This window comes from Anoplopoma fimbria, chromosome 23 (assembly GCF_027596085.1).
Source record: "Anoplopoma fimbria isolate UVic2021 breed Golden Eagle Sablefish chromosome 23, Afim_UVic_2022, whole genome shotgun sequence".
Classification (NCBI taxonomy): Eukaryota; Metazoa; Chordata; class Actinopteri; order Perciformes; family Anoplopomatidae; genus Anoplopoma; species Anoplopoma fimbria.
This window is the reverse complement of record NC_072471.1, coordinates 4,108,585-4,132,124: the sequence shown is the minus strand read 5'-3', so window position 1 is coordinate 4,132,124 and position 23,540 is coordinate 4,108,585. Positions and strand designations below refer to the sequence as shown.

The window sequence follows — 23,540 nt, the reverse complement described above, 5'->3', positions numbered from 1 at the left end:
ATCCAGCTTGACACAGTTGGGAAAAAGCACCGTGGCTGAAAACTTTGGGGGAAAAATGGGAAAAGTAAAGTCCGTGAGTCCGCTGGGAAGATAAGGAGCGACAGCAATGGATGTGCATGTTTCCTCCATGAGGTTGTTTCTGAACTGACAATGCTGTTAAAGGAGGAAAAAAGGCAGATTTTCACACATTTCCATTGAAAGTGAAGTTACTCATGGAGAAAGGAGCAAGTCGGGAGTCATGAGCACAGGTTTGTTGTCTTCTGGGTGCAAAATCCTTCCATGCATGATGCATATAAATAATGCATGTTTTATTTATTTGCAGAAAGATTTGGGAAAGCTATGCATTTTTTTAAATTTTTTTAATTTATTCATAGTTTTCCCATAATAACAGCCTTTAGAGGAAGAGAAACTCATCATGAGCTACAATGTATCCATTTGTCCTTTGATGTTGTCGCTCCTGTTGCAGCTGGAAGGAGCTTCAATCCTTTGTCTTTAAAACATCTGTCCTGCTGTTGATGCAACACTTCTCTATCTTTTCTGCAGTGGTAACAAATCACATTAAAGTGTTCATATATCCCTGGATGAATAGCTGGACTTTTAATGAAATGTGATAGAGTTATTATAATGTTTAACAGCGACACATTAGGCCAAACCCCGCTGTGAAATATCCCACTTTAAGCCCAATTATAGTTTTAAGATTGAGTTTAATCACTTTAATGACATCATTAACATGTTCTGGCTCATTCGGCTGATGTATAAAGACCATAAATTGCATTTAAATGGATTTAAAGATGTATTCTCTTTGCTCATCACCGCCATCCATCGTGCATTTTGATACCAGTTTTGCTGAACCACTTCTTAAAGCTGGTTTTTTTCTGATATAAGGTGTATGCCGAATTGGAAAGAGGCTCTTAATGTTTTGGTTTAAATGTTAATTACTGTGCAATAATGTGCACATGTCTGTGTCTAAGCCCAGGGACTTGTGTCTCTGCATGTATGGCAGTCACAGTTTCTGCTCGTTGGCCTTTTCGGAAACATCCGCTCGATGACTCCACTTCTCGTGGTGTCGGCCAGCCAAGAGTTTCAGCCAGTAGAGCGGAAAATATCTCCTATTCTGTCAATTCACAGCTTTTAAAATTAATTGGAGAGACAGTTTTTTTTATATTCAAACTTTATTTAACCAATGAATTAGTGATATTCTCTCAATCAAAACTTTAAACACTAGTAAAGTAAGTTGTAAAGAGTCATTTAAAGCTGTCAGAAGCATTCAGTCGGTGCAGAAAGAGAGAGAAATATGTTGGCAAAATGAAGACACAATATATATATATATACAATATATATCATTATGTTTCTGCATTTGGTTTCTGCTGTAACTTGTACAATTTTAATTTAGAATTAGAAGAAGAATTAAAGCTGACTCAGGAAAACAGGAAGGAAGGAAGGGAGAAATCCAATTGTGAATATGAATGAAATAATCCAGATTTACTTTGTATTTGCTGCCACAAGTGAGAGGTGGAAACAATACATTATTACGTTACATTACATTACATTACATTACTGTCATTTAGCAGACGTTTTTATCCAAAGCGACTTACAGGAAGTGTATTCAACATAGGTATTCAAGAGAACTACTAGTCACCAGAAGTCATAAGTGCATCTCCTTTCTTAAACAAGCATCTAAGAGCATAAACCAGAGCAAAAGTATAGTGCAGAGGCAAATTACTACGAAAACAATAATTGCAACAGACTAATACGAATATAATAAGTGCTACAAACTACTACGAATAGGATAAGTGCAGTAAACGAATACGAATTCAATAAGTTCAGCGAACTGATACGAATACAGTAAATGCAGTAAGTGCTACGAGGAAGGCTCAGGGTAGTACTTTAAATATCTAACTGGTTGAGCAGATGTGATAAAAGTTTCATTATTTAGATAAATCCTGATCTTAATCCCTGAATTCTTGCCCCTCATTACTCCAACCCTCAGTTCTTTCCTTCTGACCCTCATGGTGACCTTTTGACCCAGGCTTTAATCACAGCCTGCAGCTGTCTATGCTCATACTGGAGGAGGTGTGGATGGAGCATGTTTTTATATGATTAGCTGGTGTTGCATGATTCATTTAAAAGGAAGTGTGAGTGTGTACTTTTTGGATTCTCTGTAAATCTCCCTCTTCTGTACATTCAGGTGTGAAGAAGCCTCCATTAGCTCCCAAACCTAAACTCCCTGCCACCACCAAACCCTCTCCCCCGCCCATCGCCCCCAAACCAGGGCTTCTCTCCCAGTCTACGGTCGTCTCCCAACCCTCCCCTGCTACTCTCAAGAGGACAAAACCGGCTGTTGCCCCCAAACCCAAACCTTGCATTCCCAAATCCACGGCCTCGTCTCCCCCAGTTTCACCCCCGCCACCCAAACCCAGGGAACCCTTTATCCTAACTCAGGAACCTTTAGGTGATAACCTCTTACTTCTCAACTCCAGAAATGGGATTTTATCAGAGACAAACAAACGTAACTCGGATTACATCATTCCCCCCTGCTCCTGTGGGCTCCAGGATTGTTCCCAGTGCCGGCGTCTGGAAAACGGAAACGCAACTGAGACCGGGAGCGATTCGCACGAAGAGCCGTTGCAGAATGGGATTTCTACAGAAGGATTCACAGGGATGAGGCCACGAGAGAAGGCAGAGAACAAGGAGGAGGGAGTAGCTGTAGAGAAGGGTGGAGGTGGAGGTGGAGGGATTAGCAAAAAGCCCAGGGACAAACCTCAAAGACAGAGACACCTGGATCGGGGATTTGTCAACATAGAGGCGCAGAGGACTGAGGAGCAGAAAGCTCCAGAGACTGTCAGACATCAGGAAAGTGCCGTCGCTGAGCCTGATGTTTCACAAGAGGACGTACACACTGAGGCCCAAAACGCAGATTTAACAGACTTTAGTTCAGCCTGTGATGTTGCAGGCAGCATCATTTTCTCCTCGAGTGTCACTCCTCATGAATGTTCTGCAGAGTCCTTTCAGGGAGAATACAGCGGGCCTATCAGCGAAGCGCCTCCTACCAGGTTACACCCTGATCTGCATGTCCCCGCCGCCCCCAGTAAACCTCTCCCAGTGCCTCACCCACGCAGACTTAAAAAGCCAGCACTGGTGAGGCAGGACGGCGTGGAGCGCAGTGTTCAGGATCAGGTGGGGGAGGAACAAAAGCTTGAGATGCGAGAGGATGGGAGGACACTGAGTCTGTCTCTGGGTTTGGACGGCGAGGAGCTCAAACGGGACACATGCGACGACCTTTTACCCCAAAAAGACTCAGGTTTTGGAGACGATGAGACCAGCGCACCCGTCCCCCCTCCTCGACAGACCTCCCTCTCGCCTCGCCTTCAAAGGACAGCCCATGTGTGCCCCTCTCTAAACAAAAACACCTCCCACTCTTTAGTGCTGCTCTCACATGCTGACTCAGCGAGCCACAAACAAGGGGGCGAGGAGCACGGCGAGGAGAAGGAGGACGAAGAGGACGGGTACGGCGACTTTGAGCGCTACCCGATAACACACAGCCTCCCCAAACAGATCAAACTCGGCTGTCATCCTCCTCTGGTCAACGCGAGGAAGGCCTTCTCCACCGAGGATCACTGGTCACCGAGGGCGCCGCCGAGAAAACCTCAAAGACACAGCATGCCGGCGGCCCCTCCACCCTCCATCTGCCCTCCTGCACCTCCACATGCCAACACCCCAATGAGGGAGCTGCCCGCGCCCCCTCAGGAGAGAACGGCCTGGCGTTTCACCCGGCCCTGCGTGACCTTCTTCAGCCGGCAGATGCCCTCAAGGAGCAGCGTGCCGCCAAAGAGCCGGGCTCCGGCGCTGGGGGGCAAACAGAGGGCGCAGTCCTTCTCGGCGGCCGACCTGGCAACCCGTGCCGACTCTCATAAGAGGAGCCTCTCTTTCCGGAAGCTGCTGGAGCTCCGGCTGTCTGTCAAGATGCTGCCAAAGCTGCTGGCCAAGGGAGGGCAGTCCCTGGACTGTACCAACGTGGGCTCAAGCCCGGGGGGGAAAAGCCTGGAGCGGCCCACTAGCTGCATAGTGGAGGCCAATATTTGCGGAGAATACGGAGAGGAATCGGTGGAGTATGAGAACGTTCCTCTGTACGAGGAGATCCCCGAGTACATGAACCTGCCGTTTCACGGTGCGAGGCAGAGCTGGTCACATGACCCCGACGGAGCAGATTCAGACATCTATGAAGTGCAGGACCCCTATCACAGATACCACGAGCACGAGTACGAGAGGTACAGTATTTCACATGTTTAGTATCATTTTTAATAAGTATTAGAGATTAGAGTAGAGAGATGAATTTAGGGAATGATACAAACCTGGAATATTGCCCTCACCCCGAGGCCACCAGGATAACCCATCACTCAATTATTTTTATGATTTAATGGTTGATTGTTAAGTCTATGAAATGTCTTTCCAAAAACATTCAATTAACTGTAAGATAAAACACAGAAGGGTAGCAAATTGTGACATTTAATAAGTTGGAACTGCTAATTCTTTGGCAGTTTTTCCCCTTAATGATCGTACTAAATAACCATAAATTGATTTTTACAATTCTTTATGTTTATTTTCAGCAATTATCTTGCCTTAAATTGTCTTTTAAGGTGTTAAAAGTGTCGTATCTAAAGAAGATCTATCACCCGAGGTAGAATAATCTCTCATTATAGTAGAAACAACAAAAAACATGCTATTTTTTTTAAGACATTATCAATTAAACTTCCCAGTTGAGTTCAAGAAAAGAGATTATTTTGGTGTGAACAGTGGCAGCCTGTGTTTGTGTGTGTGAGAGTTGATTAAGGCTGAGAGCTGCTGTACAACACTCTGTAGTTTCAGGCGACCCGTAGCTTCACTGTGGGAACCGCCGTGTGCGACAGGTTGCACAGGTGACATCAGTGGTTTTGTGTTAACAAGTGTGTGAAAGTTGGCCTTTTGAGGCAGTGGGCATTGAATTTGAATGGAGCATTGATGTGCAACAGGTCGGCCTGTTTTCCTGTGGGTTATTTTCAGTGGCCAGGGCAGGAAATGTCTGAGAATCGTAGAAGCGCCACACAGCTCTCTAGAACAGAGAAAATAAACCTCCAGCAACCGCCAGCCTCCTCCTCCTCCTCCTCCTCGGCCTGCACGCCCTCGCTCTGCGTTTAGCCTCTTCCTAACCTCATCACTCCATTTTTCTCCTCCGTGTCTCTGAAGTGAGCTCTGTGTTCTCATACAAGTAAATTAACAATTATGTTTTTGTTTTTTTTACATCTCACATGTGGGGGAAAAAAAGCAGTTTTCAGAGAGTATTTAAGAAAAACATAAAATATTTAAGTTGAAGATATAGATAGGGAAACACTCTTAAAGGACATTGAACAGAAGCAGATAAATACATGGATTACAGTATCTTATTTAATAACCAGCAAATTATTTATTGTACGATGATCAACAACAGTCACATACATTATTAATAATTATTCATTGTTTATACATTTTTCCAATGCCAGTCAGACTACTTGGCAACTTCTTGAGTGAAAGTAAAACATCAGAGGTGGCTGTAAATTGATCTGCAACTAATAATTATCTTCATATTATATTAATTAATTACACTTTTCTTCAAATAGCTTGATTTGTTTGACCAAACCCAGAACATATTCAGTTTAAGATGATATTAAACAGAGAAAAGTAGCAATTCATTCATTCATTTGTAGTTGTGTCTCTGGCAATCTGATGAATTTAAGTCCAATATTCACTCTTACTTTTAGCTCTGTTTTGACTCCACCATCTCCTTAAGGAAAATCTGTCTCTTCAGCTGCTAAATGCTCCACTTTGTTTATTAGCTTGTTGCTAACCTTCTCTATTCACCATTTAGTCCCAAAACAAGGAGTTAAAAAGATGCTAAAACACTCTCAACAGCTGAGTTGAGTGCTAATTCTCTGTCGGTTTGTCGCTACAACTAACCCTATTTACATAACAATAATAATTCTCCAATAATTTCATATATTTTAGTATAAAATATTGATTATTGCAGATTTAAGAAGCTAAGAAGAAGCATTTTGCTCTGTAAATGACAAACACATAATGGATTGTGTTAGAAATGTTAGTTGAACAGTAAAGGGACAGCGCCTACAAGTTGTGATAAGAAGCTCTTCCCAGGATAAGTGCCGTGCTTCCTGTTTCCTCTGTCGGACGGTGGCCCTACAAGTGATGAAGTCGAGGCCACATTAGGTGAAGAATTAAGAATCACATTAAGATGAACCTTGTTTCTTAATTCTCTCTGGTATGCAGTGTGTTCCAGAGGAGAAAGAATCAGCGAGTGAATCTGTAGTGTTTCCCAGGCATTTTGAGCCTGTTAAGTTTATGTAAGTAGCCTCAGGCTGTAAACAAGTGGCGCTCTGTGCCGGATCCAGTGTGTTGGAATGCTCCACTATAGAGAAAGCGTAAGGGAGAAAGAACGTCGAGGGAGAAAGGAGAGAGAGAGAGTGTGTATTACTATTTAGGTAAAAGAAACTGTCGGGAGAGCACGTAAGAAAAACAAGGAAGGAAGGAAGGGAGAGAGAGAGAGAGAGAGAGAGAGAGAGAGAGAGCTGATGAGAGTGAAAGGAAATGTGCGATTTTTTTTTTTTTTTTTTGGAGTCCCACAGTCTTTCCTATCTGATATTTATTCAGAGCCTTCAGCCTCGTTACAGATAGTTGTGTAATGAAAGAGAGAGACAGCAGGACACGGCTGATGGAGGCGAAATCAAAACACATCAACTCATCCTCACTTCTTTGAAATCAGACAGCTTAATTGCACAGAAAGAGATCCAAACATTAGTGACACACAAACGCATGTTGGTGCTTGTTCTGAATTGGCACACAGAATGTTTTTCTCTCCGCCAGAAGCAGGGTTTGTAGAGACACGGGTTATAAAAACATTATGGATATAGAAAAATATAATAATAATAATAATAACAAGGACTAGGCAGTATGGTATCAATAAAACAATTAGGGCTGTCACAATTCAAAATAACATGTTTACATAGCTTTAGAAAATATGAAAAAAGAAATAATGCTACCAGTCAAATTTATCTTTAACTGTGTTTATACTGCGTTACACTCAAAATATACAAGTTTAGGGAGATCCAGAGAGAGTCTGTAACCATAACTGTACTTTTAAAATGATATAAGAGTTGCTGGATTATTTAAACAATATTATTATATGGTTATTATTAAGATGAAATCAATTTTTCCTTTTTGAATATCATGGTTATCTATTTATCGATTGTGAATAGCGGTATCTTTTATAAAATACAGAGGTCAGTGTGTGATAATACTAAGTTATTAATGAGATAATAGCAATAATAAATAGGGGTGCAACTAGTTATTGCTTTCAGTATTGATTAATCAGCTGTTAATTGTTTTCTGATTGATCATTTAGTACATAAATACTTTTGCTGTCCATTGACTAATTGGCTTTTTTTTTTGCTGTATTAAAGTCCTTATTTTCTGTGTTTCATTTCACACCAGGGATTTAAAAAGATCTTCTCAACCAGTGTTGGCATTTTCTTTAATTCTCCAAATGAAAATGTAGAATGAATTCTTACCTTTGTGGATGTTGTCACATGGTTATCAATATTTTCCATTGTACAAGACCTCTAAATGAGTATGACTCTTGTTCTGACTCATGTCTAGTGAATAATGATTAGGTGTGTTCAATTGATCATTAAGTCCCCGTCTTGCACAAAACGTTAATCTTTATGTTTCCAGGGCGTGTTTTTCTGAACTCACACTCCTCTGCAGACCTGCCCTGGTTTACTAAACGTGATTCTGCTACGTGTGTCATTTAATCCCTGTGTGTTGCGTTGAATGTGTGCTGTCTGCAGTGGCTGGCTGGGGCAGGACGTCCACTCTGAGGAGGAGGAGATCCACAGCTCAGATGAAGAGGACAACAGTTCCACCTCCAGCAAGGAGCACCTGGACGAGGCCGACCGACAGGTAATCACCTCCGTCCACACAGTGAGGGGGATTCAGTCATTACGCAGCGACGACTGTAAAGTAAAGTAAAACGTTTGCAAGTGATGGAGGATTATTTCTATGTTGTTTAGGCCGATAACAAAACCATTTAAATAATATTTTTTTTAGTTAACTGAACAACCATCTGGTAAAAAAGTCCTTGTAGTTGTGTTTGTTTTTCAATAATAGGTCCTTTAAGACTTAGAAATGCACAGAAAAATAGATGTCTACTTTTTATGCTTTTAAAACTCATTTCATTTCACATTTCAAAAGAAACTATGGATAAAATAAATGAAAACACACACTATGCACTTATATTTAACAAATGATTCATATTAGGGATGCAGAGAACAATTATTATTATTATTACTATAATTCAGGTTATTCAGGCTTTATTTTCAATCTAATGCTTTCTAAATATTCTATTTTGTTCATATATTATATTATATTTGTGTTGCATTTATGTAAGTATTATTATTATTACTATTATTGAGTGATCTGACAACTATTTCTGGCTCTAAAAGTCATTTTTCTGTAATTCTTTTGTTCAGAAAAATGACAATTTTAGAGCCCAAGGTAACATCTTCATATCTGTTTTGTCCGACCAACAGTTCAAAGTTATTACGTTTGCAATTTTATAAAACACAGAAAAGGAGAAAATCCTCTCAGATAGGTCAAAAGTCCCTCAAACTCCCTCTTATAAGCAAACATTTGCTAGAAGTAAATTTTATTGCAACAGAAATGTTTTGAACTCTCAGATTTATCTAGTGACCCCTTCTGGGTTGTTGAACTCCGCGTTGGGAACCACTGCCTTGATGTGGCTGCAAAAACAAAAAAGAAAGAAACCGGTACGGAAAACCGATGTGAGCTGTTTTCAGACATGATGCCAACATGTGAAACTGGCCGAGCATTCACTGATTACAGCGGTCATCTCTAATGTCACAGTCAGTCACTAAACTGTCGAGGCAGCCACTGGAGATTGTGTGCACGTTTGCTGCCAAGTGTGTTTGTCACAGCTCTCCAAAATGTGTGTGTGTGTGTGTGTGTTTCTGTGTGTGTGTTGAAAAGGGGGGGATGGTGTTCAAACACAAAAGGGTTACAGGTTCAGGAATAGCTCTCTCAATGAGCTATTTTTTTTTTTTTCATTCTTCCTCCTGGGTGACGCTCTTTATGATACTGTCAGCACCTGTGTGTGATGCCCCTCAAACCTCCAGGGTATCACAAATACAGGCTCCGATAGGACCGGCGGCACATTTCAGTCATGCAGGGGGAGAAGAAGGGGGGGGGCAAGGCAAGGCCAGTGTCCAAAATTAAGTCATTGAAAAAAGACCGCCCCATTACCATTCAACAACACACACCATCAGAAAGACACAGGGAGAGGAGAAGGAGAGGGAGAAAGAGGGAGAAGGAAAAGGTCGGGCCTGATTGAGCCGTTTGTTTTGAAGGCTGTAAACTGGATCCTGATGGTTTTGCAGAGCGAAACAGGATTCCAGTGATCATGGTGGTTTGCAGCGAGCCTGTGAGTTTACAGTCATGTGTGTTTGTGGGTGAAGTCAGTCGCCTGTTTGTGTATCTGTAGCGTTTCTGAACTCTTTGTTTTCCCTTTTCAGCAAGAGGATGAGATGAAGAGGAAGAAGGTGGTGCACATCGCCCAGGAGATTATGAGCTCCGAGAAAGTGTGAGTGCTTTTATTATGAACACAAAATTTAAAAAAGTCCATATATGTGTCATCTGACTGATGTATTTCTGCTTTCTGTTTCAGGTTTGTGGATGTCCTGAAGCTTCTTCACATAGTAAGTGTCTTATTTATCCAAGAGTTGCATTAACGGAACAGTTTTTTACCAGGGAAAAAAAGAGTGCCCAACATAATAAACCAATGCTGTGATTGTTTTGAGTAGTGTTCAAAGTTGTTTTTTTTCCCCCCGGGGATGGACATGAATTAATGAGTTCTTGGCCGGTGTTGTCTTTGCTCAAGTGCCCGCTCAGAGTGGAATAATGCAGTTATTTCACAGCTGAGGCCTTTTTAAAAAAAAAAAGTTGCTGTGATGGAGGGTTTTGGTTTCCCCTCGTGGGCGTCAGTGGGCAGGTAGACGCACAACCACAAGGATGGAGGCGGCGCTTTGATCAACAGTGTGTGTGTGTGTGTGTGTGTGTGTGTGTGTGTGTGTGTGTGTGTGTGTGTGTGTGTGTGTGTGTGTGTGTGTGTGTGTGTGTGTGTGTGTGTGTGTGTGTGTGTTGTGCAAGAAAAAGAGAGCGTGAGTGGGTCGTCAGCTAAGGTTTTGTTTGGCTCTGTTGAGGTTTGTTTGGTGAGTTTGAAAGTCAAAAAAATGTTTTTCCCCAACTTTATTTTCATCGTTCTTTTCATGTTGGATAAGTGGGGTGAAATTATCCACACAGAGCGGTCCAGCTTCTCCACACTATTTATTTTGTTGACAATTTCAGTCCGTTTGTTGCTTGTCTTGTAGTTATTATTGGGTGATTGCTTTCTTGTTAAAAGCCTTAAAGCAAAAACCTTGACTTCTTTTATTTCGATAAATGTCTTTGAAGCCACTTTCTATCACTAAATTAAGTAACAAACTGATGATTACCACTTATCGCTGTAGGAGATGCCAAAGAGAACAAAATGGAGATCTTTGAGATGCTAACTGTAAGACATTTAAAGTAATTTAAAGTAAAAAGTTTCTTTTTGAGTTTCCCAGTGTATAATCTATCAAATAAGAAACTTCTATTTGAAATAATATCATTATCTCTTTAATAATCTGATGCTCATATTAGAGAAATATGGAAATATTCAGCTATTATCAAGAAGTATTTCAAAAAAGGAACTTTTACTGCCCTGAAAAGAGATATTTTGTAGATTAAATGTGTTAATATGTCCATGCATGGCTATGTGTACTTAAATCCTCATCACAATCAGGATCGATTCATTTAGATACATTTATACATTTAAAAACAGACAGGATTAAGATCAATTTAGCTAAAGGCTGTATTGTCGCCCTCAATGCTGCATGTTTCTGTGTTTTGAATGAAGAATAACAGGAACCATGTGACGTCTGTTTTTGTTTTTTTAAGGAGAAGTGAATGGACACTATGTTTTGCAATACACACTGACATCTAAAGTCAGTACTATCAATGTATCAGAGTACTTTTAATGTCTTTTTTTTAAACATTTGACATAGAAGCTCTGCCTTTATATTTTTATATATATATATATATAAATATAATATGCAGTAGGTCTGAATCCGGGTTGAGAGGGGTCGAGGGTCCACCTGTCTGACTTTGTAGAAACCCACCGCAGGATTAGTAGAAAACGTTGCCCCGTGGCTGTGGGGGGGGGGGGGGCATTGACGCTCTGTCCAAGAAAAGAGGTCAGATCACATTCTCTCCTCTCTCCGCTGACGGCCCGGCCGCCCAGCAGCTGCTTCCTCAGGCCACAGAGACGACCTCCAGACACACACATACCTCAGATAATCCTCCGCCGTGTGTGTGTGTGTGTGTGTGTGTGTGTGTTATGTTGAGTGGGTGCAGGTGGGTGCGTGGGTTTGTGACTGTGTGTGACATTTTTTGTTGATTTATTGCAGACGATCATGTGCGTTTTGTGATTATTAAGATGGAGGTTTGTTAGTTGAAAACATAAGCAAATGTCTCCACACTGTCGCTCCCTAAAGTGAAATGTATTGCTGTCTTGTCGTGGTTCATCACCTGAATTCAACGGTTTGTGGATGTGAGCGACCACTTTGCATTGTTTGCCAGTTTCTGTTCAAGAAAAGAAGTGGTTGTTTTAAAAGCTGTGACAATATTTGAATTTGCTGAGGTTTATTTCTCTTTCTATTCTTCTTTGTTAAACTTTTTCTATTCTTTTGGGTTATTTGTACAGTTTCTGCAGGAGAAGTGGGAACTGGAGAATTATTACCGTTAATTAGCTTGTCTTGTGTTTTTGTTTTGTTGTTGTTGATACGAAACACTTGATCAGTAAAGTTCAGTGTGACCTGATAATGACAATCTGCAGAAATGTATTGGTTGGTGATTAGATAAATAAATAAATAAAATATAAAAATTATGCGTTTAAAGAATCGGACGATCTGCTGCGAATGCATCACACAGTAAAATATCACTTAATACACTAACATATGTCATTTGCAAAGCACTTTTTAAAGTATAAGATAGGCTAAATATCATATGTTATTAATACTTTTAGAACAACATAAACACAATGTATTACTTCAAATGAAATATCTGAAAAAATTGAGTGTGACTGTTTCATCACGTTTTCTTTACTGCTAAATTAACTGTAGATGCTTGTCACCTGAAAAGTTAATGTTGCACTACATTGCAAAGCTGGACTAATAAAGGATTATCTTATCTTATCTTATCTTTTCTTCAAGCTGAGTGAGTGAGTGAGTGAGTGAGTGAGTGAGTGAGTGAGTGAGTGAGTGAGTGAGTGAGTGAGTGAGTGAGTGGTGGTGAGTGAGTGAGTGAGTGAGTGAGTGAGTGAGTGAGTGAGTGAGTGAGTGAGTGAGTGAGTGAGTGAGTGAGTGAGAGAGCACATATTAACCAGGACATTGGGATCCTGCGTGGCCTCCTCGCTTCCTTCCAGGTGGATGTGTGTGTTGGCATGCTGGACAGAGTCAAGAGTGCTGAGTAAGGTGTGTGTGTGTGTGTGTGTGTGTGTGTGTGTGTGTGTGTGTGTGTGTGTGTGTGTGTGTGTGTGTGTGTGTGTGTGTGTGTGTGTGTGTGTGTGTGTGTGTGTGTGTGTGTGTGTGTGTGTGTGTGTGTGTGTGTGTGTGTGTGTGTGTGTGTGTGTGTGTGTGTGTGTGTGTGTGTGTGTGTGTGTGTGTGTGTGTGTGTGTGTGATGTGATGGAAGTGTGTTGGAGGATGCAGCGATGTGATGGAAGTGTGTTGGAGGATGCCGTTTAAGAGGCGGTAACCAGGTGTTCCTGTTTAGCGATACAGCATGTTGTCATGTGTCACCCCACCCTGTACAGCAGTCTGTGTGTTTGTGTTTAACCCTTTAACCCTCTGTGTCTCTCCAGGACTTTCGGGATGCTGTTGCCAAGGCAACCCGTCAGAATGGGAAGCCGGTGGTGGAAGAGCGGATCCTCAGTCAGATCCTGTATTACCTGCCACAGCTCTACCAGCTCAACAGAGACTTGCTGAGGGAGCTGGAGGAGCGAGTGGCACACTGGTAAACACACAACTAGCACACACATATTTATTAGAACAACAACTCCCATAATGCCCTGGGGGTTGTTGCTACTTATTCAGTGAGTTATGATGTTAGATTCAACTTGAGCTGTGTATTTTTTAGCCTGTTTTTGTTTACATTTTTGCAAACTAGCCCCATTTTAAAGTATGACGAATGAGCTATTAGCACTTCCTGTTTGCAGTGTACGCATGCATGTTCAGAAAACTATCACTGGATTACTTTTATACAGGAGAAAACTTAAAAACATGATGATTCTCAGGGAAGTTCTGCACTTGATAAACTTAATAAGTTCTGTCTATTTGTAAAGAACATTGGAGACAATTTTGTGCGTGGAAAATGTCAAATCACACACAAACACGATACACACGTTTTAAATTGAATTATGAGTCCAAGGGGTAAAAATATTTGATGCAATCAGATGATACGTTTTTTTAAAGAACCTTAATTGCCTCCGTGAGCTTTGTGTCATTGGGTTGATAAATCATCAAGGGAAACAACAACAACTAACTTCCTGTTGTTTCCAGAACGTCAACATGCACCTTTACCCTTGACCTCATGTAAACCCTTTAATTAAACCACCTTATAAGGTACTTTAAACAAAGGTCAATGTTTAAGTTGTCATGCAAACTATCGGTTGTATGAGGCAGAAGTTAGATGTTGCAGAGCTGTTTCCTTTTTCAATATTGACTTATTGTAATTGCTGTCTTCGTGAAGTTTTACGGAGCCATTAACAGTTTAAATGAACAGTTGGGGCTCTTCCATCTTTCTTTGTTCTACCCAAAAAGTGTTTTGCTGGAGGTTTGTTTACAACCTCTTAGATTATTTCAGTCCTCATGCTGCAGCTCTACTGGACTTGATTTTAGCGATGGTACTGCGTCCCTAAAACTTAGCATTTGAGAATGTGAGTAAAATGTTGTCATACATGATTGAAAAACAACACGAACTATGGTACCTTTCCATTAAAGGAAGTCAGTAATTATTGGCTTTAAATTCAGTATTTTACATTTTAAAAAGTCTGATTAAATGAACTCTTCTTCTTTTAATGATCCCCAACTGGACTTCCTTTTCATCTACTACTTTTATACTGAATGCCTTTGTGTCTGTTTAACTACAGGAGCGATCACCAGCGGCTGTCGGACATCTTTGTCCAGAAGGGTCCCTACCTGAAGATGTACTCCACCTACATCCGTCAGTTTGACAACAACGTGGCTCTGTTAGACGAGCAGTGCAGGAAAAACACAGCGTTCGCCGCTGTTGTCAGAGAGTTTGAGGTAAAACTGGAAATGCAGTTGTGTGTTTTGTTACAGAGAGCATTGTAATATCATTATTTTTCTAATTGCATGATTATATTTTTTTAATCTGGGCTACAGCCAACAATTATCTCCACTATCTTTTTATATAAAAGTTTTAATTAATTGACAAAACCTTCTTCTTTAGTTTCTGAAGTTGTAACACAAAACTATTTTGGGGGTTTCTAATCACTGAGTAGATGAAATCACATCAGCACTATTTCTTAGCAGGATTTTCATAGAGATTATTTATGTTACATTATGTGTAAAATAAAGTTTAATGAGAATTTACTCCTTATCTATAACTAACATTTAATTATACAGTTTCCAGTAAAGTTTAGTTTCAGTTGTCTGCAGCTTCAATCCAGAGGAGTTGCTATCAGCAGCAGCCATCAAAACACAACTATGCGTATCTCTACAGTTAACTGGAAGCTTGTGTTTGTTTTGTCTCAGACGAGTCCAAGATGTGCCAGTCTGGCTCTGAAACACTACCTGCTGAAACCAGTGCAGAGGATCCCTCAGTACCAGCTGCTGCTCACAGGTAAAAAAAAACAAAAAAACACCCTGATACACACACATTCACTGTTCACTGAAGGTCAAATGGTGTACTGAGTCATGGCGCTCCTTTATTGACAGCACGCGATTGAACCTTGGGGCCGCAGTCAGATCTTTTTTTGTTTTGGTACCACTCTGGCACCCAGTGGACAGTCGCAGTAATGAAAGAAATAAGTAGTACCAGTTAAATAAGTGGGATATATTCTGCAGGACAGATTTCAAATATTCAAAATATTTTAAAGGCAGATTAGAAGCTGACTGCACACTGAACATGAAAAAGTTCACATTTTATATCATCAAAGAAGGAAAAAAAGAAATATAATTTTGCAATATCTGTTTTTATGTCTCCCCCTGGTGCCAAGACCTAGAGCAAGTATTGATTTGTTTCTTCTCGGGTCTATTCTGCACAATGTTCACACTTACACAAATGATTAAAATTGTGTATTGCATGTCCTCTATGTGCTTTTTTTAGAACATGATGTGTTTTCTCCGTACAGATCAGAGTGATAAGGGTGTTATTTTAAACGGTTAATTAATAAAAAAACTTGTTGGCTCTTGCGTATTGCCGCGGGCGAACAGCCTCTCCTTTTTTTGTCGTTGCTGTTTTTTTGTCCTGCACCTTTATGTACAAACTGTCCACCTTGTTTATGCTCAAAATAAATTGAAACTTCTTTTTTCAGATTATCTGAAGAACCTTCCAGAAGACTCAGAGGACTATAAAGACACACAAGGTCAGATAAAGGACTAAACTCCCAATAAGTGTCTACCAAGATAATTATTTCCCAAACACTGATATTTCATCTTTTCTCTCCGTGTAGCTGCTCTCTGCATAGTGAAAGAAGTGGCCAACCACGCTAATGATATTATGAAACAGGGGGTGAGACCTTATTCCACATAAAGCTTTAAGTAATGTGTTCTTCAGCCTCGTGTTTCTCCTCACCTCTCTCGTGTTGTTTTACAGGATAACTTTCAGAAGCTGATGCAGATCCAGTACAGTCTCAATGGTCACCATGAGATCGTTCAGCCAGGCAGGGTAAGTCTCAAAAGTGTTTTTTGCAAACCAAAGTTAATATTCCAGTTCGGTTGGTCAGGCGGGGAGAATTTAAACATCTTTATTTTGTATATATTTAACAAATAAAATGAGACACTGAAACATATATTTTAAGATTTTAAATGCAGAGTCCATCAAAATGAATACGCCCAAAGGAAGGAAAGATGGCCGTTCATTGAATAACACATTATTATTCATTGAATAATTATTCATGAAGGTTATTAGAACTCTCAGAAGTATTTATACCAAACAAAAAAAGTCCCAATTGATATCTTATTAAATATACAAAAAATTACAAAGAAAGACCAAAATACTGCACAGTCATCAGGTCCCATAACTGATAATGATATAATCATAATCTATCTGATGTAACAGCGTCTTCTTCTCCAGAAGAAGACTTTTAAATTCGATCCCTCCCAGTTGGTGTCGTCTTTCAGTTTCTTTCTTCTTATCTTTTTGCAGCGTTATTAAAAATGTTGCATGTTCTCTGCGTATCAGAATACACTTATGTATGGTTTGAATGCATGACGAATGATCACTCCAACATTACAAACCTACTCCCACCATCACCGCTGTGCTTCTGTTTTGTGTATTGATTCTTATCGAGTCTTAAAAAGTCATTATTCATCCTTTTGACTCCACATTCTTTCAGGTGTTTCTGAAGGAGGGAACTCTCATGAAGCTGTCCAGGAAAGTCATGCAGCCTCGCATGTTCTTTCTGGTGAGCGATATTCAAATCCAGTTTATGTTCTACTGTTGTTCTGCCTAAAAAAAAATAGATATATTTACATTTTCTGTATGTTTCTCTGAATTGTTGCTGTCTCTGTGTTTTCTACAGTTTAATGATGCACTCATGTACACCACTCCGGTCCAGTCTGCCCAGTATAAACTCAACAGTGTCCTCTCTCTGGCTGGGATGAAGGTTAGAGACACACTTTGATCGTCCTCTTTATTTTTATTTTAGTCCTTTTACTTTTGTTTTGTTTCATATAATATCCATGTTTTCCTTGATGTTTCCTATCGCATTTCTTATTATAGCTTCGCCTCTTTTGCAAGTGTTCCTCTACACTGAAACATCGGCTCTAGTGAATAATTGAGGCTGAGTTTGCAGCAACAGTTTAGACGTTGCTCATACATCTTAAATGGTTCACTTTTCCCTGGTGGTTATCTGTTATTCATGGCTTTCTGGTGTGTTTTCCAGGTGAGTAAACCGAGCCAGGAGGCCTATCAGAACGAGCTGAACATTGAAAGCGTTGAGCGCTCTTTCATCCTGTCTGCCAGGTCGGTCTTAACAACATGACAGTTAAATCACTTATATAATTTAAGGAGCTGAAAAAATCTGTAGCTGAGAGTTCTGATGTATCTTGCAGCTCCGCTACAGAGAGAGACGAGTGGCTGGAGGCCATCGCCAAGGCCATAGACGACTACACCAAGAAGAAAATAACGTTTATATCAAGTCGGAGTCAGGAGGAGGTAAAACTAAACATCGGTGTGTCTGTTTATGTTTTAAATTCCCCTTAAATGTGTCCGTGTTAACACACAATCTCTCTCGACGCAGGCGGAGGGCGTTGTCGACACCGGGGCCCCGTTGGGTTCAAAGGCTCCTATCTGGATCCCGGACCTGAGGGCCACCATGTGCATGATCTGCACCTGTGAGTTCACCCTCACCTGGAGGAGGCATCACTGTCGCGCCTGTGGAAGGGTCGGTACCACTAAAACTACTGCTACTCCTACGAATAAATATTTAATAAACCCGCTTCTCATCGCAGTTACACCTGTGTATGTGTGTCTGACAGGTGGTGTGTCAGGCCTGCTCTGCCAATAAGTACTACCTGGAGTACCTGAAGAACCAGCCGGCACGAGTGTGTGATCACTGCTTCGTCAAACTGCAGGAGAATAGTAAGTAAACAGGGAATACTGGAAATTCAGCAGCAAAAAATCTGATTTAAAGCCGGTTGATATTATTTATTTAAAAAAAAGAATGAATTTATCCACTAAGAAGTATTGTCTGTGATATATCTTCTTCCTCTGCACCATAGAGCTCCATTGTTGTCCAAAAACTATTAAAAACACACCAGTGAGCCTCACTGTTGCCATGGGTTACATGCTCTCTTGTGACCATGAACATACACACTTATTCGGTTTATTCTGACTCATTCCCACACACACCGTCCTGCTGCCACAAATACTCACTAGAGCAATAAATGTAGATTAATCCGCCACTGAAAATAGTCCTAATAGTTTGATTAACGTTTGATATCTGATATCAATCTGTTTTAGGAAATGATTTAGCCTTTTTAAAGATGAAACTATATATCTATAAGCTGTTTTTAAAGATTTAAAAACAGATTTTAAGACGGAAAGAATGGAAAGATGGTTGGTTTTGAACTTTCATGGGATTTGTTGACAGTATTGACAATAACAAAATCCAGAATATAATCAAACTGGTCCTTTTAAGATGATATAGATGATTTATCTGTGTTAAAAATATATGGTTTTGTTCTATTTTAATATTTCTTTACCCATTTTTTTTTAGGTGACCGCTGTGCTTCAACATCAGTTTCTCCGATCAAATCTGGAGCTTTCTCCTTCACTAGAAAACAGAAGAAGATTCCTGCTGCACTAAAAGAGGCAAGGAGCATATACTCTATACGTGCTCAGTTTTGCATCTTTTATGCATCAAGAATGTGAATTGTTTTATTGTTTTCATGCTGTTTTTCCAGGTGTCCGCCAACACTGAGAACTCCTCCATGAGCGGCTACCTAAACCGGTCAAAAGGCAACAAGAAGCAGTGGAAGAGGCTGTGGTTTGTCATCAAGAACAAAGTCCTGTACACCTACGCCGCCAGCGAGGTACTCACACTCTGTTTCTTTTACTAAACAATGTGTGGCTTCTTTTATGTTTTACCTTTCTGCATTTAGCAATCCCTCTTTCCCTTTCAGGATGTTGCGGCGTTGGAGAGTCAGCCTTTGCTCGGTTTCTTCCTGCGTGAGGAGAAGAACGGGCCGGCTCAGAAGCTGCAGTTTAAGCTGTATCACAAAAACACGCTGTTTTACATCTTCAAAGCTGACGACATCCCCACCGCTCAGAGGTATCTGACTCAAAATGACAGACCGTACCTTAGATTTCAGAAATACAACAGAAAACCAGCTGTTGTATCTGTTTACAGTACAGCCAAACAAACTTAGCGTAGTTTAATAAATAAAAAAATCAGTAAATAATATTTACAACTGTGATTTAAGTTGTAGTTTAAACCCAACAGCGGGCGGGACACACAGTAAGGTTTGCAGCCTCTAGTTTAATTACCTGCAATATTTTAAAAATTAATGTTTAAAAATATATGTATTTCCTGTGACTGCTTCACAATAAATGCTACCTCATGTTTCACAAGTTGAATGCTTTTAATGTGAAGAAGCAGCAGCAAGATATGTGCTTTGCATCAGAAGTAACTTGAAACAGCTCAGATATTTTGTAAAGAAAGAAAATCAGTGAGGCCGAACTTCACTGTTTGCTGTTAATCCCGAAGCATTTCAATCAATCCTGAACGGGAATGGCAGACTCCCCCACTGACAATGGAAACTACCATATAGAGATCTGTATTCTATATATATTGCTGAAGAAAGGCCAACGATAAACATTATTTAAAGTTATTATGTTACCACATTGAATTCAGTATTTTATAGTTAATTCCTCATGTGTTTGTCTCGTTGTATTTTTGTCTTTAGATGGATCGAAGCCTTCCAAGAGGCGATGATTCTTGAACAGTAACTTCAGTTTATACAGCAGTGAAGTCACATCACAGCCCCGGAGCCAGTTGATAGACAACTCACGACCCCCGATTGATCTAAGGTCAGGGGTCACCAGCTCAGGAAGGACTCCGGATGGACTGTTTACTTCAAACAGAAAACCCTACTGCAGAATGCCACATTATTGTATGTGGGGGGGGGAGGGGGGGGACTAAACACAGACCTGGATTCTGTTTCTCTAAAACATATCATCAGTACCAACAACACCCACTGATGCTCAGCAGAGGTCAGAGTTAATCGTTTGTCGCAGCTGTGGGTCAAAGGTCAAGTCCAGAAGCGTGTCCGTGGAAGTGAGACAGAACAGTTGTCGGGAATATTTAAAGCCCTCGGAAATCTGAGGAAAGTCTGGGAATTATTTTTAACTGCAAACGGATGAAGGAAATACTTTTTTGTGTGAAACAAAATATACAAAACTTCATTTGATCATGTTGATATCGGCTAGTTTAAAAGTTTAAAATCTGTGTTAAAGCAAAAATCTTAAGATAAGAATTTTAAGTCGACACACATCACAAAATATTCAAAATTGTAAAATGTTTCACCTGAATCATGGATGCAAAGTTCAAGTGTTTAATAATGTAACAAGGTGGGATTTTACTGTGAAAATCCGGCTTCTGCAGAGAAACAGGAAGTTGATGTTCTGCTCTTTAGGTTGATCTCTCTGGTTAAGAGATTTTACTCCTGTTTTTTTTATTTTATTTAACATACAAAACGTTTAAATGATGGGTTAAAAAAAAAAACATCCTGGAGAAAACTGGAAATGTCATGAATAATGTAGATATTTTTCATACAATTTTTTAAATGTACTTTTGCCAGTTAAGCCACATTAGAAACGTTTTTTGGGAAACGAAAGACTAACATTGACCTTTTTTATATCAAAGCCAAGAGCTAATATTTATAAAATCGGAAGATTTATTGTTTTAAAAGCACAGGCTGCCGCTTGTTTTGGGAGTCATGGTTTGTTAGGAAATATGTTAAAATCAGTTGTTCTTTTTAAATTTTAAAGAGAACTTCTTACAGAAGAAGGGGATTTAGTTTTAATGGGCAAATACTGTGGAAAGTATGCACAAACTATATTTCTAAGGAAATGCTCAAAAGAAAGAAAACATTTTGGATTTTAAATGCTTCTTTTTGCAGACGTCGTGCCTTATATCTCCTGTTTTGAGATGAATTGCAATAATATAGGAGCTCTGTTTGACAATCTTCATTCAATAAGAACACATTTAAGCATCCAGTTTGCATGACTACTCACTTTCTAGCCAGGGTACTCGAGGTTTGTAGTTTACAGTGGGAGAAACCCAAATCCTGCTTTTTTTTTTTTTTTTTTTTTTTTTTTAGTGAAGGAATAAAACGGTCAATTCTGTCATTAGAGCTCTTTGGCTGCTGTCGTCATACAATTTCTCGTGTGCCTCTCGTTCAGATTTTTTTTGTGTTAGTGAGGAATAAATCTGCTAGTCAGGAGCTACAAAGCATGCATTTCTTCATGATTGTACATTAACAGTGACCATTTGTAAACATCTACTCTATCAGAGTTTGAGTCTTCTATAAACAATGATTCTAAACTGTCAGGCAACAGTTTTTAATTAAATAAATATATAAATATATGTATCTTGTCCTCCTGTGTTCATTTCCTGTTATGTTACTTCAAAGGATTAAAAGCAGTGAGCTGTGTTCAAACCACTGTCACGACTTAATTGCAGAGTGCAGACAGATGCATGTGGAGGGGGGCAGTAGTTTTTCATTTGCATCAGTCATCTGGGTCTCTCTTTGAGCAGCGGATCAAAGAACTGGTTTGAGAGATAAGGCTTTTTTTAAGAGGGACTAACGATGCCTGAAGCTCTGGATTTTACTTTATGCTCTATTTCCCCTCGTATCTCCCTGAGGAGCGACAGTGGATTGTGTTAGATCCACCCTCTTTATTTTATAATCAAAAGGAGTTCACGTCTGGGTCAGGAAACATCGGGAAGTGTCCTCGAGCAAACTTGCTGAATTTGCAGATTTACTTTTTCATTGTTAAACATGTTTGATGTGTAAGTTACGCTGTGAAGGATTTGAAATGGCATATAAACTGATTACAAGCTCTATAACATGACAACATTTCACACCCAGGCATTTATCATGTTGGTTATCACCTTTAACACATCTGAAATCTGCAAGATATTATTTTACTGCAGATGACTGCAGCATATAAAATGCAAATCATCATGTATTTATGACTTTAGCCATCTGTGCACATATTTTTACATATATAAGCATGTGCATTGTGAATTTGAAAGCAAAAGGCAATAATTTATAAACTTAGGTCCACCTGACTGAGCTTGTAGTTACAGGAAAGGTGAAGTTATACAATGAGCTGTTGTAGTTGTGCTATCGCAGTAACATTTATGATAGTTCAGAATTAAGGTTGTATTCGTCTCATACAGTCCTGCATGTATACGTTAAGAGAAATGCACCATACTTAAATGTATATATAACATAAAAAGGGGTATAAATATGAGATAAGAAATAGAAATATGTCAAAAATGATAAAAAAGTACTGTGGAAAACCTTGAAACCAAAGTCAACAACCAATAAACATCAGCTTTAAAAACGTACTATACTGTATCATTTATAAAGTTTATGTTTATTGGATGTTGACCTTATATATTATTATTATATTGTACATATTATTACAGTATATAAGTGAGAAATGTGTGCATATACTGTATATAGAGAGATGTGTTTGAGTTTTTTCTGATGTTTTGTCTGTTTTATATACCCTACATTTCATTTCAGGTACTTTATACTTGGAATGAAAAAATGTAGCTTGTGCAAAGAATTAAATTGGCTGGGACATACAGTATAATATAGTGTTTAACATTAATACTTATATAAGGATGTATATATATAGAAAAGACAAATTATATTTTCTTTTAAATACCTATGCATCGTTATAATAAGATACATTACCAGTCAAAAGTTTGGACACACCTTCTCATTCAACTACTTTGAAGAATGTAAAATATAAAACATATTCTGGTTTGTTGAGCATTTGTTTGTTTACCACATAATTCCATATGTGTTCCTTCTGTCAGGTTGCACAACCAACTCTGCTCCCAGTAGACCACATGACACATGACACTAAAAACCTGTGCAATACAATACACTGTGCAATTATAGTTTTTCTGTCTGTACATATAATATTTCAGTTATTGTGGATTATTTACTGTTTTCTATTGCTTATTTATAATACTTCTTGTATCTTGTTTTTCTTCTACTATGTCTCTTGTGTGCACTTTACTCTCTGCTGCTGTAATCCTGTAAATTTCCCCGCTGCGGGACTAATAAAGGATTATCTTATTTTATCTTATCTTCATAGTTTGGATGTCTTCAATATTAATCTACAATATAGAAAAAAATAAACATATAAATAAAGAAAAACCATTGAATGAGAAGGTGTGTCCAAACTTTTGACTGGTATTGTATATTATATATATTATACAAGTACAATCACTTCTTAAAACACATTTTTACAGAATGGCTTTTATGTGATGTCGTCGTTTTAATGATTTGTTTTCATTTGGTCTTAGTATTTTATCTTATATTCGTTTACTATATTTCACCTTATTTTATTTATTTTATTTATTTTGTT

The 23,540-nt window shown here is 39.3% G+C and overlaps 1 protein-coding gene across 1 annotated transcript; it reads left to right on the top strand.

Moving 5' to 3' along the window:
- Positions 1 to 63: 63 nt before the first annotated feature.
- On the top strand, positions 64 to 21,486 carry fgd6 (FYVE, RhoGEF and PH domain containing 6). Its single transcript, XM_054624430.1, has 21 exons — positions 64 to 248; positions 2,189 to 4,268; positions 7,875 to 7,986; positions 9,615 to 9,682; positions 9,767 to 9,797; positions 13,039 to 13,190; positions 14,326 to 14,482; positions 14,954 to 15,041; positions 15,736 to 15,786; positions 15,874 to 15,932; positions 16,017 to 16,088; positions 16,759 to 16,827; positions 16,945 to 17,028; positions 17,308 to 17,387; positions 17,477 to 17,579; positions 17,665 to 17,808; positions 17,903 to 18,005; positions 18,643 to 18,737; positions 18,830 to 18,958; positions 19,049 to 19,197; positions 19,832 to 21,486. The coding sequence occupies exons 1-21, from the start codon at positions 239 to 241 to the stop codon at positions 19,872 to 19,874; spliced, it is 3,879 nt and encodes a 1,292-aa protein (XP_054480405.1). The 5' UTR covers positions 64 to 238; the 3' UTR covers positions 19,875 to 21,486.
- Positions 21,487 to 23,540: the final 2,054 nt, after the last annotated feature.